Consider the following 17557-nt stretch of genomic DNA (forward strand, 5'->3'; position numbering starts at 1 on the left):
ATATATATATATATATATTATATATATATATATATATATATATATATATATATATATATATTATATATATATATATATATATTATATATATATATATATTTATATATATATAAAGAAAAAGTTTGGAAAATATATATATATATATATATATATATATATATATATATATATTTTCCAAACTTTTTCTTTTCATTCAAATGTTCATTATGTAAGCTTGTATAGAGCAATCTGTGAAGATGTGCTTCTCTAGGACTGATCTTTTGTGACTTACTTTGTGGAGGTTGTCTGCAGAAAAACTGTCAAGACCATATTCTTTCTGATGATTGTGTAGACCATAACATGACCATAATGTCACATTTTTGTATTAAAATTACTTTAAGTCATATAATACATGACTGTGTTTGTCTGGATGTCAAGAATCAGATGAGAAAGTACCACAGACTGTGTGTGTGTGTGCGTGTGTGTGTGTGTGTGTGTGTGTGTGTGTGTGTGTGTGTGTGTGTGTGTGTGTGTGTGTGTGTGTGTGTGTGTGTGTGTGTGTGTGTGTGCATGCGTGAACGACCATTGACTACCCTGATCGATAATGGATCTGTTTCGCTAAACATTTGTGGAAAGGGCAAATATTGATCAGGAATCTCAATGAAAGTGTTCAAAGTAATTTGCATTAAGGGAAGGAAAACATCTTGAGTTGGCAAAGTTGTGATCTTAAGCTTCAGAAAGCCTGTTTCAATGATCAATTTTCTAGACAAAAAAAACACAGGAGTCTTCTTAAACTGAGCCTGAAAACTAAGAAGAATAAACAAGACATTTACATGACAGGATCAAAGTTAAAATACATTAATGTCTTTAATTGTTGGATACGCTTGGATTATTTACATTCTGAATATATATTCTGCACATCAACAAAGTCAATGATTGAATACTTCTAGTTTACAATTGTAAAATCAATGTTTTCCATTGCATAACAAGGACAAAACAACAACAAAAAAGAATTCTGATCACAGAAATTCACTCAATAAATCAACATGAATATTCAACAGATCCAGATAACTGTATTGTAGAGGGCTTTTATTTTTTTTATTTTCTTTGCTGAGATTTGGCAAAGTTTGGTTTTGGATCCATGTCAGACCTCATTGTGCAGTCAGTGGGGTTCACTTCCATTTCTTTTTGCAGTCTGACACATGAACAAAGACAAACAGAAGCATAACATATAAATAAGATGCCAAGAAAAATAATGCTGTCATCTAAGAGGAAGGAACGCAGTGTGCCTGTCCAATTTAAAATATTACAGCAATGTTTTAAAACATGCTCCTTCACATGTTAGAAAATTATAAGCTTAGGTTTATTTCTCTTTATTTAATGCTTTGTGGAGTCATTGTAATTCAAAGTTAAATTCCAATATCTTCTGTTTACATGCACAGGAGTATTGTAGCTCAAATAATACTACACAAAATAAGACGCTGCCATAGCTTTCCAGGATTTTCTTATTGGTTTTAAAGGCCACCAGAGCCAATAAAACCTTTAAATATATTTAAATATTTCAGTTTTTCTAAATTAACTAAATGACATCTCTCCATTTGAGCTTTCTACTGCTCTGAGAAATTGAACTTCATAGCAACTATAAAAACAAACAACAACAGTAAATAGCAAGTGCCAGAAACCAGTAATTTCTGTAAGTTCTGAATCCCCTATGTTTATTATTGTGCCAAGGATATACAGACGGGATTTTTTACTTAAAAATACCAAATATGTTGAGTGGATTTCTGAAAAAGGACAGAGTGAGAACTTTTGCAACAAAATTGTCTGTGTTGGAAGCCTGGATGAGCTAAAAGTAAAAAAAAAGTGAAACAATTAGCCATACTGATACATTCAAACAAAATAAGTGTGTTTAGGAGTCTTTTTCAGGTCTCTTCAAATGTTCTTTTCTAACAAAGGTATTAAATTGTCACATTAATCTTCACTTTATAAATTTGAGCAGGAGACTTTGCGATAACTAATTAGGTTGATAATGTCTTCATTTTCCCCTGGGTTTAGCTTTTCTGATTTAACACCATGACTGGCAAATTTCTCAGCTGTCTTTTGTTTCACTTTTTATTTTTTACATACTTCTGAATGTTGGGTATGGAAATGGCTACACTGAGCTAAAAAACTGAATACAACTTAACATGAATCACTCAGTTGTAGAAATGCCAGTGATTTTAGGTTAAAAAAAATTTAAAGAATAACAAAAATACTTATTATTTATATGCAGCTGATCAAAGCTAAAATGAGCCGCATTCACTAGTTTCTTCAAATATATCAATCTATTTGTGTAGTGGTTGTAGGTCCACGTGGCATTCAGTAGACAAACTAATCTTTCATTAGTTGGTAAGGAAGGCTGAGTTAGAAAGCATTTTTAATTGACCATTATTTGTAATATTTGCCTCTGAATGTTACTGAATATGACACAGAACAAAGTTGATACTTGGGCAAGTACCTTGAAATGTTTAAGTTAGTACTGTGTTGGGATTGATTTGTTTAATAATTGTCACTCATTTGTGAGTGATGTTGGTGTTAATCTTTATACATGTTAAATTTAATCTGGTTGCGTCTCTTTTATGGAATTATCTGAACTTCTCAAAACTTATTTTGAAGGAAATTCAACTCGTTTTAGGTGTCATCTTTAAAATGCCAGATTAAAAACTTCATTCTAACTTTGAGTCAGTAAATCTTTTATGTAATCTGGTATCTAAAGCATACTGCTCCACTGCTGCTGCCTCTGCTGTACTCTGTGTGTTTTTATATAGACACTCGAGCTGCAGCCTGCTCGGCCTCATTGTCATGGCAACTGTGTTTCTGTGCACATCAACTCATCTACGTAATCGTGCTATTTATCTTGTTCCCAGAATAGCCTGAGGGTGCTGGTACCTGAAGCCTGGTCAGATCCATTAAAGTGAGCATTTAAAAACATCTAGAACATTTAGACAGCGATAATGTCTTCTAAAAGAAATAAGATCCCAGATTTATTTCAGATTTGCCTGAAAAAACAACTGTCACAGCAGTCATTTTCTCTCCCAAAATAACAGAGCACAAGTAGCTCCTCCTTGCATCATTTGCACTCATTAAATCTCTGCCATGAGTTGAACTAAAACTATGTCGATTTTTCAAATCTAAACTGGATCTGACTAGAGAAAACACATTAAACCCACCGTGGGCTGCAGTGTATCCACTTAAAGACACACTACGTAGTGATGTAATGAGTTTTGCAGCTTGGTTCACTGCTATTTTTTTAAAACTCAAACCTCTATTCATTTGGAAACAAAACCACAAAGAAGTCGCACAGACATCCCTTGTTTTTATTGCTTTTCATCCAGCACATATGTTGAAAGGAACTAACGTTTCAGAAGACTTCATTTTAGTATTGTGAATGAAAACATCACCAGGGTTGTAGTTGTGTGTATTGCGTTTAAAGAGAAAAGAGGGGGAAGTGGGGTTCTTTTAGGGTTACTTGTTTAAGTGTTCAGGGTCAAGTTTGAGCACACTTTTTCTTACTTGTCTCGATGGAGCTGTCTCCAATGAGAGACCATTGTGTGTACATAATGTTTGTTGGCACAGACTAAACATTTCCATTCTACTACTATGGGTAAGGGGGGAAAGTGGGATGAAAAGAAAGTGAGGAGAAGAGAAAACACTCCAGTGGTTCAGATGAAAATACTATAAGTTACTAAGTTTTACAACAAAATCTTTAAATCATTTGCCAAACATTTTTCTTATCACAGTGACAACTTTGGAATGATACTTTTTAGTTTTAGTCCTTTTAAGCAGAGGTTGCTGAAGGTGATATACACCCTGGACAGTTCAATGGCCCATCAGAATTGTAATAGTTTTATTTAAGAAATACAGAATAAAAGTCCAATGACTCCCACCATAAGTACAGGTCAAGATCTTTCTTTCCAAATGTAGGAAAGACCAGTTGACTATAGATGTCAATATTTTAGATGTAGATGTGAATATTTTAACTTTCATTCCTGCCACCAGATGTTTAAAATATGGATTTTAGGAATATAGAGGCTGTTGTGGGAACTATAAGTACTGACGCACATAATCAATGAGGAGAAAAAAGACTGTCACTGCATGGCGACTGGAATACATGCCGTATTCCAGTGATACAGTTACCAAGTGGGTAGTGTTGTAATATTTTTACTGATTAGACTAAATATTATGCTTACATAATGACAGATTCCCAGCTCTGTTCACCTCAAGATGTTTAACTGCTGATTGACTGGAGGAATAGCAACAATGTGATAGATCAGTCAAAAAGCTTTTTTAAAACTTTGGGACTCATCGGTTTTCTTCTGGCTCATAAGTAACATTCCGATCTAAGAAAACTTGTATTATTGGATTACTTTTTCTGAATAAGAGTTTAAAAAATATATTGCTTTTCTTGATTGTTCGATCTTCCACACCATCCCCACAAACCAAAAACTAAAGCTTTCAGCACCTGCCATGCAATATCTACGCATAACACATTCACCAATTGACATCCAAAAGCACAGAGTCCTGGCCAGAGTCCTGGCCTAGCTACAGTACATCTGGACACACTAGCAGAGGCAAAGGCGTGGTTAAAAAAACAAAACAAACCAAGGCATTCAAGCTGTAACGACAGTGCAATCATCTTAGGAAAAATACAGGATTTTGCTGTTAAACTTCACACTAAAGAGGCACAACTTCTTCATTGCATAAAACTGAAAAAAGGCTGTATTCAGGATTTCAGACACCACTAATAACAGATGCACAGAGTAGCTGTATTGTGAATTTACATTATTGTAGATGGTTGCACTGAAACAAGACTGTACAATGACAAAACTATTTGTTTTTGTTTTTTTAAACTTGTTCAAACCTTGGTTGATTTTTTAACATTAAAAGTTACTTTTGGTTAGAGGAATGTTTTAGGTAGTAATTTAATAATAATGACTTGCACTGCACATTTTGGTAAAATGCTCTAATATGTGTGCTGTACAATTATTAGACAAGGCCAGGTATGCATAAATATGTTTGTACAGCATATGTAGTGTAAATCTACTGTATGAAAAAGGGACAACTTATGTTGGAGTTTGTCTTTTTAAATCTGGTACATTTAACTACACTAGTGCCATTATTTTTGAAATGTCCAGTTTTAAGGGAAGGTCAGCAATTGATTAACCTGCCAAATGGTCATGAGAAGAATCTGAAGAGAGATTTTTATGACTCGCAATCTAAATCTGGTTTTAAAAAAATAAATCAGGGTCAGCAATTGAGTCTCAATAAAATTATTGAGGAAGAATTAAAGGGAGACAAATTTATAAACAAGAAAAATTTGAAATCACTGCCATATCACAGAATCTGCAATAATGTTTCAGCTCTCTGGCAAATCATGTCACTGTGCTTTTTTTTCTACAGAAAAATTAAAAATATACATCTCAAATGAAAATTAGGGCCTGCTAAAAATATCCTGAGACATTCTATGGTGCTGAATTTTCAAAGTAATTTTTCTGTATTTGAGTGAGGAATCCCTCTTTGGCAAAAATAATTGGGCCAAATCTTGTAAAATGGTGACATCAATGTTTTCTAGAAAAGTCAGTGCAGAGGGAAGAATGTTATTGTCATTTAATATGGTAGTTCACCCTCAATGTAATGGTCTTTTTTTACAAAAACGTCACATCTTCCTGTGACTGCACCCATCGCCAGTGAGCATCGTACTCCAGGTGCATTTTGCCATTCATTTTGCATGTATCCAAGTCGATCTTTCCGTTTTTGTACTGTTTGGCTTTGGGGCTCTGTCTGGTTCCCAGTTTGTCAGGAACGCTTCTGCGAGTCGGGCTGCCTGTCTGTGTTGCTGTTTTTTCCAGAACACCGTTGACCTTAAGCATTTGTGTTTTGGCATCGTCTTTTAAAACGGGGCTGCCCTTATCCGTCTCTGCAGGCTTGGTTCGGACTGGAGTGTTTTCCTTGGAGCTGTTTGACTTGACTTGGGGAAACCTGACAGGAGCTCCTAATATTCCAGCTTCACTACCTCCAGGCCCAGTGATGGCACTGCTAACCCCATGTTCCCCTAACATTTCTTTGTCACTTGTCCCAGTTCGAATCTGATTCCCATCTCCATTACTCGACCGAGCTCCCACAGCAGCTCCTGCTCCAGACACTCTCAGGTCTCCGGTTGTGTTGCTCTCGGGTGTAGCTTCTGAAACCAGTGGCGTGGTGGAGCAAATCACGGACTCTGAGCTGGAGGGGCAGTACTCATCCATGTCATCAGCCAGAGTGTCCAGGTAGCTGCCAATAGAGATGTTGTCTAGCTTGTCATTCGTGGGGTCCTGCAGGCTGCTCCAGGAACCTCTCCAAGACGTGTCAGGGCCCTCACCCAAACTGTACTGACTGCTGGTCAGGCTGCTGCAGTGACTGGTTAATGTGCTGCGCTCCTCCATCAGCCATTTCACTGCCTCAATGCCCTCATGGACCGCCAGTAACTGCTGCAAAATCTTGACATCCACTGAGCGAAGATAAGCCTGTGAACACAGCAAATGAGATATCTTCAAAATACTGCAGGTGGCTGTGAATGTTAATTATTAGCTTTACATTAGTCGAGCGCTATTAAATTTCCCATGCATGTTCAAAGTCATATATTTAATATTAATGAAAAATAACTAGCTCCATGTTATTTTTTTCACATATAACTAATAGTTTTTGATCAATATCAATGAATTATTGACTTAAAACAATAATTTTTGTTTTAGTTTTGTCTAAAACCAAGACATTTGCACTAAAAACTAGACCAAAAATACTTTGTATAATTATGTGTTTTTGCATGAGTTTCAGAACTACCTGAAACTCATGATATTGAGTTATTCACATTAAAAACAGTGGGTATATCCACTAAATAATTATTCCGTCAGCGCCAAAAAAGGAGAACGTTTACTGACACCAAAAAGAAAAAAAAAATCTTCTGTATGGGGAATCCACAGGATATGCCTGGAAAGCATTTAAAACAGTCAGCCATTGGCTCAAGACACATGTGCTAACACTATTATAAGGCTATTAAAGTTTTACAGATTGCCATAATTGGAAGAAATGTTTAACAGACACAAGCAGGTGGAGGTCTGATACTATAAATGGGAAACAAATTAGGGAAGAAACAGGAAAGTAAAAGGAAAATATGACTAAAACTGGCCCTGTAGAAGAAGCTGAGATGGAACTTATGTGGAAAATGTGGCACATTTGTGGTCTTAAATAGCTTTGTTTTGGTTAAAAAAGCAATAATTACACAAAATTACATACTGTAATCAAATGCAAAATGTCCAGCTAACTTCAGAAGAAGTAAAACTGTTTTTGTGGTCATGGAAAAATCCTCCCTTATAGATTTGCAGAGGTCTGTCAGCGAGGAGCACACCAGGAAGTGATATATGGCACCAATATTTAAAGCTGAGCCAAATTATATTCTCTCATCACAACTGTTCCCTCACCACTCGGCATTTATTTTCATTTTATTTAATGAATTTATTTGGCTGCCAGAACAGTGCCTCTGTTTTTCCTCCAAAACTGCTGAATCTCTGTCCTTTAAATCAAAGGTAACAGTAGGAATACACCCTTCCATCCATTCATCCTTACAGGGTGGATGGATGGATTCTCAACTCCATCGGTCATTGGGCGAAAGGCAGGGTGAATCCTGGACAGGTCACCAGTCCATCACAGGATAGTAGGAATACAATTATCGTTTATTTGTTATTTGTGTTGTAACCCAGACTAGGAAGATTTTATTCATATGTTGTTTTGAATCATTCACCGCCTAAACTGAGATATACTGGCGTATCTATAAGTGTATAGAAGATGTAATCCTGTACAAAAAAAAATCATCTGTTCTTTTTTTGAATGTGTGATTGTACTAATTAAATGCAACCAGAGTCACACTTATGTGTGAATGAGTTATGACCCCAAACTGACTCGCATGCGTTTATAGATGTCATAATGGATGCCTCCTCATATTAATCAATTTTAAAGGTAATGAGCAATGAGAGCCGTCAGTATTATCACAAAAAATCAAAGCAAGCTAAAAAAAAAAGAGAGAGAGAGTACCATTAATAATAATACCCTTTAGTGGAGCAGCTACTGCAGTTTCTGCATGAATGTCTGTTTGGATGCGTAGCTGGAACCAGGTGTGATTGTGATTATGATGCATTTCAGTGACACACACATTTTATCGAGGATAGGAATCAAAGCTCATGAGAATAGGAATCAATGCTCAACTAGTCTTAATTAGACCACAGGGTAGCTTGGTGTTAGATCTGAATTTTTACAACCACATAAAGTCTGTTACTTAATCAGCTTGCTATGATCATAAAAATATTTCCAAATTAAAGGGTATTATGTTAAGCCAGACACCGTAAACCTCTTGCATGCTTTCAATTTTAGCAAGTTGGATGGTTATAGTAGTTTATTCAGTTGTTTATGTAAAAATGCAGACAGCTGCAGCTCATCCAAAATGTGGCAGCCAGAGGCACTAAAAATTCTCAGGCTAAAACACATTTCATAGTTTTTATGCTCCTCAGTGCTGGTGAAAACACTCTGAAAACCTGAGACCTGCAGAAGCTGTTGGATCCTTTAAATCAGGAGTGAAAACATGAGATTTACTGGAGCTTACAGAGCAGATGAAAAACCATTTGCCTATTCACTGAGGAATGATTAAAGAACAAGATTTAAGTTTGTCACATAGTACTTTCTTCAAAGCAGTTTTAATTTTAATGCATCTGCCTTGATTTTGTGTAAAGTATTTTGGATTGTCCAGTGTTTAAATGGTGTCATCTTTCCCGGCTGCTGCATTGTTTCCTACCACACATTTGCCTTCCACGAAACTTTTCATTACTGTGGTTGGACACAGAACTCCATCAACAGCCAGCGTCTTTAGCATTGACCTGTCAAGTCAGCATTTTGTCTAGTGATTGTGTAAGGCATATTATATTTATAGTATGAAATATTTTTTACTGGTCTGATGTAATGCTAAAATAATCCAAGAAAACAGAAATGAGCTTTTCCACTAGCTAACATAAGTAAGCCTTTGAACTGTTTCGTACAAGATATTGTGACTTAATGATGACATTCTTACATACATATGACTGCTTACAAACCACTTCTGCTGACGTTTGTAGAGATGAAATGAATGAAATGAAATGAACACTGTCTGTTTACAGGGTGAATCGTTGCATGAATGTGATCTGGAGATCAGCAACTGCTGCTTCCTGCACGTGTGGCTCATAACCTGCTGGCAGGCTGGCACAGGCAGATTCTGGCTGGCAGCGTCCGACTGCCTAATGAGGGTGGTGATAAAAGTAGCTCCATGCCTGTCAGCGCTGAGGTGGCATAATGCTAACGGAGGCTGCATGCACAGCTCAGCTGCTGAATTCTTTCCCTGCAGAGATTGACTAGATTTATGGTGCTGTCAAGTCTCAGTAAATTACTGAGTGTTAAACTGAGGTGAGGACAGGGGGAAAGGGTACTTCATTGGTTGGCTGGTGTTTAAATTACCACAAAAAATGCTTGACTTACAACTTCGGATGAATTTGCTTTTGCATCTTCCTTAAATGCAAACTTGTGAACAGCTTATGTAAAAAATAAATAAACAAATAAATAAAGAGAACAAACTCTTCTTTGTGGCAGCAGTGGAATCCATGCAATTTGCTTTCTGTCAATGTTGCTTAGCGTTGCTTATGTTGCTGACCCAGAAAGAATTTCTTTCATCCCTATCATTGTTGCTGTTTAGTTCCTTTTTTTAACTGCACAGTGAATTCAAACTCGCTCATTACAGAAAGGTCACTGTCAGAGGGGAAAGGTCAAAGTGGAGCTTTAAGTGTTTTTCTGTGATCCAGACAGGATGGAAGTGGAACCAAAACTTCAAGGACAACACAGAACTAAGTCATCACTAATGATCTTTTCATGTTTTTGAAGACATCAGTAGAGGACAGCCAAAAACTCAGGCATGATGCACCATCTGGTTTATCCATATGATTCTGGAAAGCTCATTTTCCTGCTCTACATATCTTGTACACTATAGCTTTCCTTTTAGAAGAGACACTTAATTCAAGTTGATTCCAACAGATTGGTTTCCTTCTTTTCACCTGAGGTATAGTCCACAAATTTTTAATATGGGATAGGTCAGAGCAGTTTTTATGTGCTTGGGTAATGTGTACTGTTGGCACACAATTTTATTTCAGGTGGCATCATGCTGTGAGGTTGTTTTTCCAGGAGACATCCTGGTGAATGCAGCGGTTGGGATAATGAAGAAAGAGAACAACATCCAAATTCTTTAACTTAATTAAATCTTTGACAAATGGGTAAGACTCAGGACAATGATCCAAACACAAATAAAAAATAATTTAACAATAGACAAAGTAGGCTTATATTTAGCTTCTGGTATGTTCTTTCCCTTAAGCATTTTGAAAATCTAAGGCAAAGTTTAAAGTAAAGTCTTTGTCAGGAGATCAATAGGCTTCAATTAGTTTTAAGTGGCCAAGCATCTAGCTGGGGTCATACCAAAAACTCGTTGATGACTGCAAAAATAATTCTCTGCAATTTAATTATATCACCGTTACGCTACTGTGCATCTATTGTTTGTTTCAAAAGATGAAAGAAGACACAAATGACTTGCACTAAATCATGCACAATTTTATCACAATATCAGCCATGAGGCTAAATTATTTTTGGCTGCATGGCTTATCTTTGGCAGCCAGGTACACCTTTCCAAAGTTCAGGGTGTACTTTGCCATGAGTGCCAAAGTACACCCTGTATAATGCACATTAGCACTGCTACACAGTGAATCTGTTAGTGCAGAAATGACCTTATGCTACCATTGCACAATCACCTGGCATGCTGGATGTTAAAACTGAAACTTAAACTGACAGCTTGACTCACTTTAATTTTTCTAATAATATGATATTTTGGTGGGCACCAACATAAAAAGTCAAATGTAAATGTGTTTCAATATGACAGCAAAAATGGCAAAGTAAAAAGAAACAGGGTGTATATATGTTTGAGCTCCTACGTACAATTCACAGAGTATTACATTTGAAAAAATCCACACCCCTTGTTTATTTTTAAATAAATTGATATACAGAAAAACCAGTGTCCAAACTCCTTATAGCATGGTATTTGCTGTAGGCCTATTTCAACATGGTTAAGATTAGAAAAATTGAAAAACAGACAATCTTTAACAACAGATCAAAATGACGAGTGGCTTTCCTTAATTAATTGTTCTGCAAACAGATTCCAATTTTTAGTTTATCTCTCAAGTGAGTTTAACGAATCCTGCCCTCTCTGAAGCAAAAGCAGAACCAATCAGGAAGCATCTTTGATTTGTCCCCAAAAGCATAATTAGTCAGTGGGAAATGTATTATTCTGCAGGATTTTTCTTTAAGCTGACTAAAGCAGTTCTTGGAGAAAAAAGATCAAGTATTTTTCCCCCTGTATAAATTCTGTAATAAATACAATTGTGGGAATGAAAGGGAGGGGTCCAGTTCTTGCATTGAAACAGCAAGAATGGAGATTCAAAAAGACAGAGTAAAATTTCGCTGAAACGATAGCACAGTCAGTGGAAGCATAAGGCGTGACGCAGACCCGCCCATATGGCAAAAAAAAAAAAATCTTGCCAATGTCACACAGCTTCCACACAGACTGCTGAATCACTGCCAGCTGGGACACCAGTTAACTCTTATAGCAACAAAAAACATGCACACACACGCCCACAGTGTCTTATATCCTCTCGTGTCATTGTCTGTTTTTTCCCCTTCCTCATCTCTCTCAGGTCATCTGCAGACAGACGGTGTCCTTGCAGTGTCCCTTCACCCTGAAATAAACCATCTGTCTGCATCCAGCCCCTGAAATGTATTTTGTGCCATATTCTACTCAACTGTCAAAGCCAAAGACAATATTTAGCATTCTGGTTCTGAAAAAACAAAAAGTGAAATTACAGTTTTGAATTAGAAGTGACATTGAACTTTAAATCTAAGGAGATGCCCCATAATGCAGCATTCATGACTATGAAGCTAAATACAATTTAATCTGATTTTTCTTTTAAAAAAAAAAAAAAAAAAAAAAAAGATAATTAAATATAAAATATGATCATGGTTCCACTAATTGTATTCTCATTTGAATTCCAAGCTGTTGGGTTTGGTTTGGCGTAAATAAACTAGTGAACATAATTTCAACAGAGGGTGGCTGTGTCAGCTTTTGTAAACAGGGCGTTGTGATAAAAAAAATGAAAAGAATATTCATTTGGTAATAATTTAGTTTGACACAACCACACAATGACTGGAACATCTATAAGTAGACGACCAGATACAGATTTTTCACATGGTAATTTTGAGTGTTCAGTGCTCATTTTGTAATGAGCATTGAACGCAAAGAGAAAAGTGAAACTTAGGACAAATTCTGAAAACTAAGTCAATTATGACTTTGTGATAATTTCCAGAAAATATAACAGAGATGTATTACAAGAAAAATGACCAACAGCATATTTTCGTCAACAAAACATAAACATCAGAATTGTGAGCATCCAGCTTGCTGTTCATTTCTCGTTGTTGTGAATGAGTGTCCTGGTCCAGTAAATTTGTTTCAGATCTGTCCTTTATATACAGTACATACTTTTTCAATTGTGTTACGAATTCCAAACGTTTTAGCATGTTTTAGTTAGTATGTAGCTAAAGCCATCCCAAAAGTAGCTTTAACCCAACTATTTTATGAAAATCTGCTGATTTTACTTTACTCATTAACAGCCTGCCTTTTAAAGCTGTTCTAATGACTTTATCAGCATGTGTTAAGGTGTTAAAAATACTAGACTGCATGCACAACCAAATGTCTGCTCTCCCATTTGGCATTACTCTGCAGACTCTTCTCACATGCATTACTGTAAATCTTACTAAGCAGATAGCTGATGAAAGTGCAGTGCTCACATCTACTCCTCTGCACTCTCATTACACTATACCACTCTGTGAGATGAATGAAACACACACACACACACAGCAGGAGGGTGTGTTTGTGTCTGCAGGCTAGGAAGTTGCTGTTTATCACCACAACTATATTGTCGGTTCCTCTTTATTCCCAGCAGAGAGGATTGTGTGCCATAAATCCTAATGGATTTAGAGAAATTACAAAAACCTTGAAGCAGGGCTGGTCCTGCACATAGGCAGCATCAGCAGTGCCCTACAGTGGCAGCTGCTGTAGGAGGCGCTGCTGCAGCAAGTGCCAAAAGAAGAAACAAAACAGAATGAAACAATGTGCAGCTCTGGTTGGTGCCCTTTTCTCTTTGTTGTCAGTTTGAAATGACTGTGAAGGACAAAATGCTTAAGATGAAGCTTTTCACCTTCTCTCTGATTTTTCAATTCTTATCTGAAATATATTTTACAATATAATTTTAACTAAATAATGTTATGTTGAATACATCAAGTAGCCTGTCTGCTGCAGCAAGTTCTGCTTGTACTCTGCAGTAACAGGTAAATGTAATCTACATCTGTCCTGGACAGTTTCACTCAGGACATTTTTAGCTTATTTGTCCACACATTATTGTTCTATTCTATTTACTGTACTATAAAAAACAATTGCACTTTAGAACCACTGGACTGGAGCTCATAGCACTGCTGTGAGCTCCAGTCCCAACATGTGACCAACTGATCCTCTCCTTTTGGCTGTTTAAAAACGAACCAATGTGTTAGAAACATCGTCGGATAACGGCTCGCTTTGTTAGGAAGTCGTGCATGCGCTCTGTGTCAGAACCGCAGGCTGCGTGCACGCCTCAATCTGCCGCAGGAATGCATTACATGCATGTACACTCAGGGCAGAGGATTTACTCTGCTGCTTGGACGTGGATTGGATCCTTGTAAACAAGATGACAGAGAAATCAACAGCTGCTTGTTGGGAATTAATCCGCTTAAATAACATCAGACTCTTGATAAAATAAGTGAGTGATAACATTTGAAAAAGTAAAGCTATCACTGTAGAACTCCCTGAAAGTCACAAAAGAAATAAAACAATGCCATAGTTATTGGTATTGTGTTACTTTGGTAACATCTAGTTAGCATGGTAACATTTATAGTAATGGTATTACCATAGTAATTAAATACCAGCAGATAACAGAAGTATTGACACAGATAGTTTAAAAAAAATGTATAACATGATCTGATTATTTATATCTACAACTTTTATAGTTTTTATTATTATTTGTACTTATTTGTATTAGTTTTCAAGTAAATGTCATCAAAATTGAAAATATATCATTTACTTTTCAAAAAAACATAATAGCTCAGCAATTGTTGGAGTTATCTTCTTGATTTGCTAGCACGTAGTTTGCTAATAGACTTGCCACTCTTAGGTAATTGTAGTTTTCAGAATCATAACCGTTAAAGATGGCACTAATATTTGGTTTCCACAACATAAATCTGTGTTTTTCACCATCGGCAATATTTCCAAACAGACATTTAAAAAAAAAAAAACATTTTAGTAAAGGACTAAGGAGTTTTCTATCAGTCAGCTGTGAAGCAACAAGGCGGGGAAGGTCCATGCTCCATAGAGCCAGAAAAACCCCAGTACTCAAAAACTCAACACTATTCATCCACAAAGTTTGGAAAACCAAACCTATCTGATGTTCTCCTAATCCACAGAAACCATTAGGAGTCCCTTCCCTTAAGAATTCAATTTTACCTTTTGCCCCCTGAATTAGGGGCAAAAGGTAAAATGGATTTTATCCAAATAACTTTCTCCACAGCCAACATTTAACAATCCAACCTGATGAATCTAAACTGTACGGTGACCTGTAGAGGATCTACACTCTTTCCTCTTTTCCTGTGCATTTTGCACATTCATTTTAAATCATTGCTCCTGCATGGACGGATTAATTTGCTTAAATGTGTTTAGCTATTTCCAGCCACCTTCTCCAGCTGGATGAGAGCCTCCGTTGAGCTGCGTCAGTGTGACAGCTCAACTGCGCTGACTGACACTGACAAACTGGATCTACATCCACTGGACACACACACACACACACACACACACGCACACACACACACACACATCAATATCTTACCATCTCCATCCTGAGCTTCCTAATCTTTTCATCCAAACTCTTCCTCCCAGTGTCCTTACTGGTGTCCTGAGGGGTGGCCAGTTTGGTTTCTCCCCGGAGAGAGGACGCATCTTCTCTCATCCACCTGAGCAAACCCTCGGGAGTCTTCCGGCCGATTTTTGTCTCTATGTCTTTCAGATCTGGGATGGTGTCGCTGGCGGTGCCTTCATCCATCGCACCGACGCGTGCAAAGAGAAGATATTCCCAAAAGATTACGTCCTCCTGCTCTGTTTGGGACTTTCATTTCCTTTAGGACTGGATGACATCCTCTGCGTCTCCCGCCGAGCTGTGCTGTGACTGCGCCAAAAGAGGAAACCACTTTTTAACAGCGTTTTATTATCCCGCGCAGAGCAATACTTTAACGAGATCCTAATCCAAATATAACTATATTTCTATACCTAACTTAGGTAGGTAAAGGGTGCAAGGGAATAAAAAGTCCAATTAGTCGGTTTGTCTCTTGTCTTGTTGCTTCTTCCTCCCCGGCGGTTTGATGTCAGGAGTCCAGCTGACTGGCAGCTCGGAGAAGTCGTGGCGTCCCTGTCAAAGGTTTTTATTGTGAAGCACACTGCGCAGATTCCACCTGCATGATGACAGCGACCAGCAGCAGCCGCAGAGTGCGAGAGGAGAGCTGAGCAGAGACAAGTCAGGCGTAACGACGCGGATCTGCATCCGGGCTCACTTTCAAAATAAAAACGACAGACAGGAAACTGACTCAACTGTTACGCAACTGATAAAATAAAAACTCTGTCTTTCTGTCTGTCCGTCCGAAAAGATGTCCTTAATATATCTTTAAATACAAATAATGTATTTATTCTTTGTTTTATGTATCTATACAGTAAAATATTCCAGTCCCTGCAGAAAATTATTGCTTGCTGTTATTTTAGAAGAGGTACATGGAAAAAGATATAACATAAGCAGGTTCACTGAAAAACTCATTGCTAATTTTAAATTTAGCAGATGTATATATTTGCTGTAATCTATGCAGCTCCATAAAAATTTAACTTTGACAAGCATTGTGAAAACTAATCCCTTATATAGAGACAAGTAAAATACATGTTTTTGTTACATACAAACAAGTCTAAAACTCTGTTTATTTGTGGTGTGAGCAGAGCATAATTTTAGAGTTTTATTAAATCTTTGGATGAGCATAAAGTATAGGATCTCATTTTTGTGGAAAAGGTGTTAGGAGTGTGATGAAGGAGGTGTTACAAATGTTACCACTCTCTGCAGTCTGACTCACACTTACACCATCGACTACTTTTTTTTTCTGCCTACACACACACACCATAGACAGATTTCCCCCCTAACAGGCCTGAACCTCCTGATGTGGAATTGTGGGTATGCGTCAGGTTAAAGCCATGTAGTTGTGAGACAAGAGGACTGCATTACTGGAAAGTTTTTATGGCAAAAGAGATCAAATGGTCCCATCGGTAAAGGCAGCAGACATGAACAAAAATGGTCAAAAAATTTGTGTGAATGACAAGCATAATTTTCCTACTGGGATGGGTTTTTTTTCTTTGTAGCTTGAGAGGAGAAGCAGAACTATATCTGGAGTTTAGTTTTTGTCCACAGGTTTATTACAAAAGGAGTTTGGTGGGCCAAAAAGGAATTATATTTGAAAAATACAATAAATTACACAATAAAGCTCAAGGATAAGAACAGTTGTTCCTTGCTGAATATATCTTGTTTCTGTGCATTGCCTGGTAGATTTACAGATAAGGACTTTGCTCTGCGGTCAGATCTGCTCAGGTCTCGCTAACAGACCTCATGCTTTTACTGCGATCACTCATCCCAGCTACAGATAAGAAGCTGACAGCTGCAGATTTAAATGCACCAAATGGATGCATTTGTTGCTGCAGTAGAAGATGAAAAGCCATAATTGTGTATCTGTACCACTGATACAATAATGATCAAATCTGGATTTGAAGGAGGATGTTGTTCTTTTTGATAACAAAGACAAGGCCTTTTTTTTATTCCAGAGTTACTTTCTTCTTTTTGTCATGACAGCATAACACATCATCAAATATTTTCAACAATTCTTTGAAATCAGACTAAATCCCCATTCACAGAGTGTGTTCTCTATTACATGTTAACATGAGAAAATGCCGAACATCACACTTCTCAGAAAGTTAATACCAGTTCTATAAGAGCCCTTCTGATTGTCAAACCTCATATTCCGAAGGAGTTTGAGTTTTAGACATTGGACAACATTTTTACACTAAGAGTTGGTGATGGAGTTGTGAGAGTTTGGATGTTCAGTTTTGTGGATCAGGAGAAGTTGTGCAAGCTAACTTGACTGTGATGTTTAGTATTTGGCTTTGTTAGCATTTATTGTCAATTTCTTAACTCTCTATTATAAATGACACTGAATGCTGTTTGCTACAGTAGCCATTAACCAAAACAGTAAATATGTTAACAGTGGGTTAGTGAAAAAGCCGAAGAAC

The 17557-nt window shown here is 37.0% G+C and overlaps 1 protein-coding gene across 2 annotated transcripts; it reads right to left on the reverse strand.

The window, feature by feature from the left end:
- Positions 1–821: 821 nt before the first annotated feature.
- Positions 822–15711, reverse strand: lurap1 (leucine rich adaptor protein 1). 2 transcript variants are annotated; one of them, XM_055052186.1, is made up of 3 exons: positions 15512–15589; positions 15075–15410; positions 822–6521 (listed from the first exon to the last, which is right to left on the reverse strand). In XM_055052186.1, exons 2-3 carry the CDS (start codon positions 15285–15287, stop codon positions 5664–5666), a joined length of 1071 nt encoding a protein of 356 aa, XP_054908161.1. In that variant the 5' UTR covers positions 15288–15410; positions 15512–15589; the 3' UTR covers positions 822–5663. The 2 variants fall into 2 exon arrangements, with proteins under 2 accessions (XP_054908161.1, XP_054908154.1); XM_055052179.1 differs by having other exon boundaries at positions 15075–15711.
- Positions 15712–17557: the final 1846 nt, after the last annotated feature.

Source organism: Poeciliopsis prolifica, unplaced genomic scaffold (assembly GCF_027474105.1).
Source record: "Poeciliopsis prolifica strain line A6 unplaced genomic scaffold, Auburn_PproV2 SCAFFOLD002, whole genome shotgun sequence".
NCBI classification, from domain to species: Eukaryota; Metazoa; Chordata; class Actinopteri; order Cyprinodontiformes; family Poeciliidae; genus Poeciliopsis; species Poeciliopsis prolifica.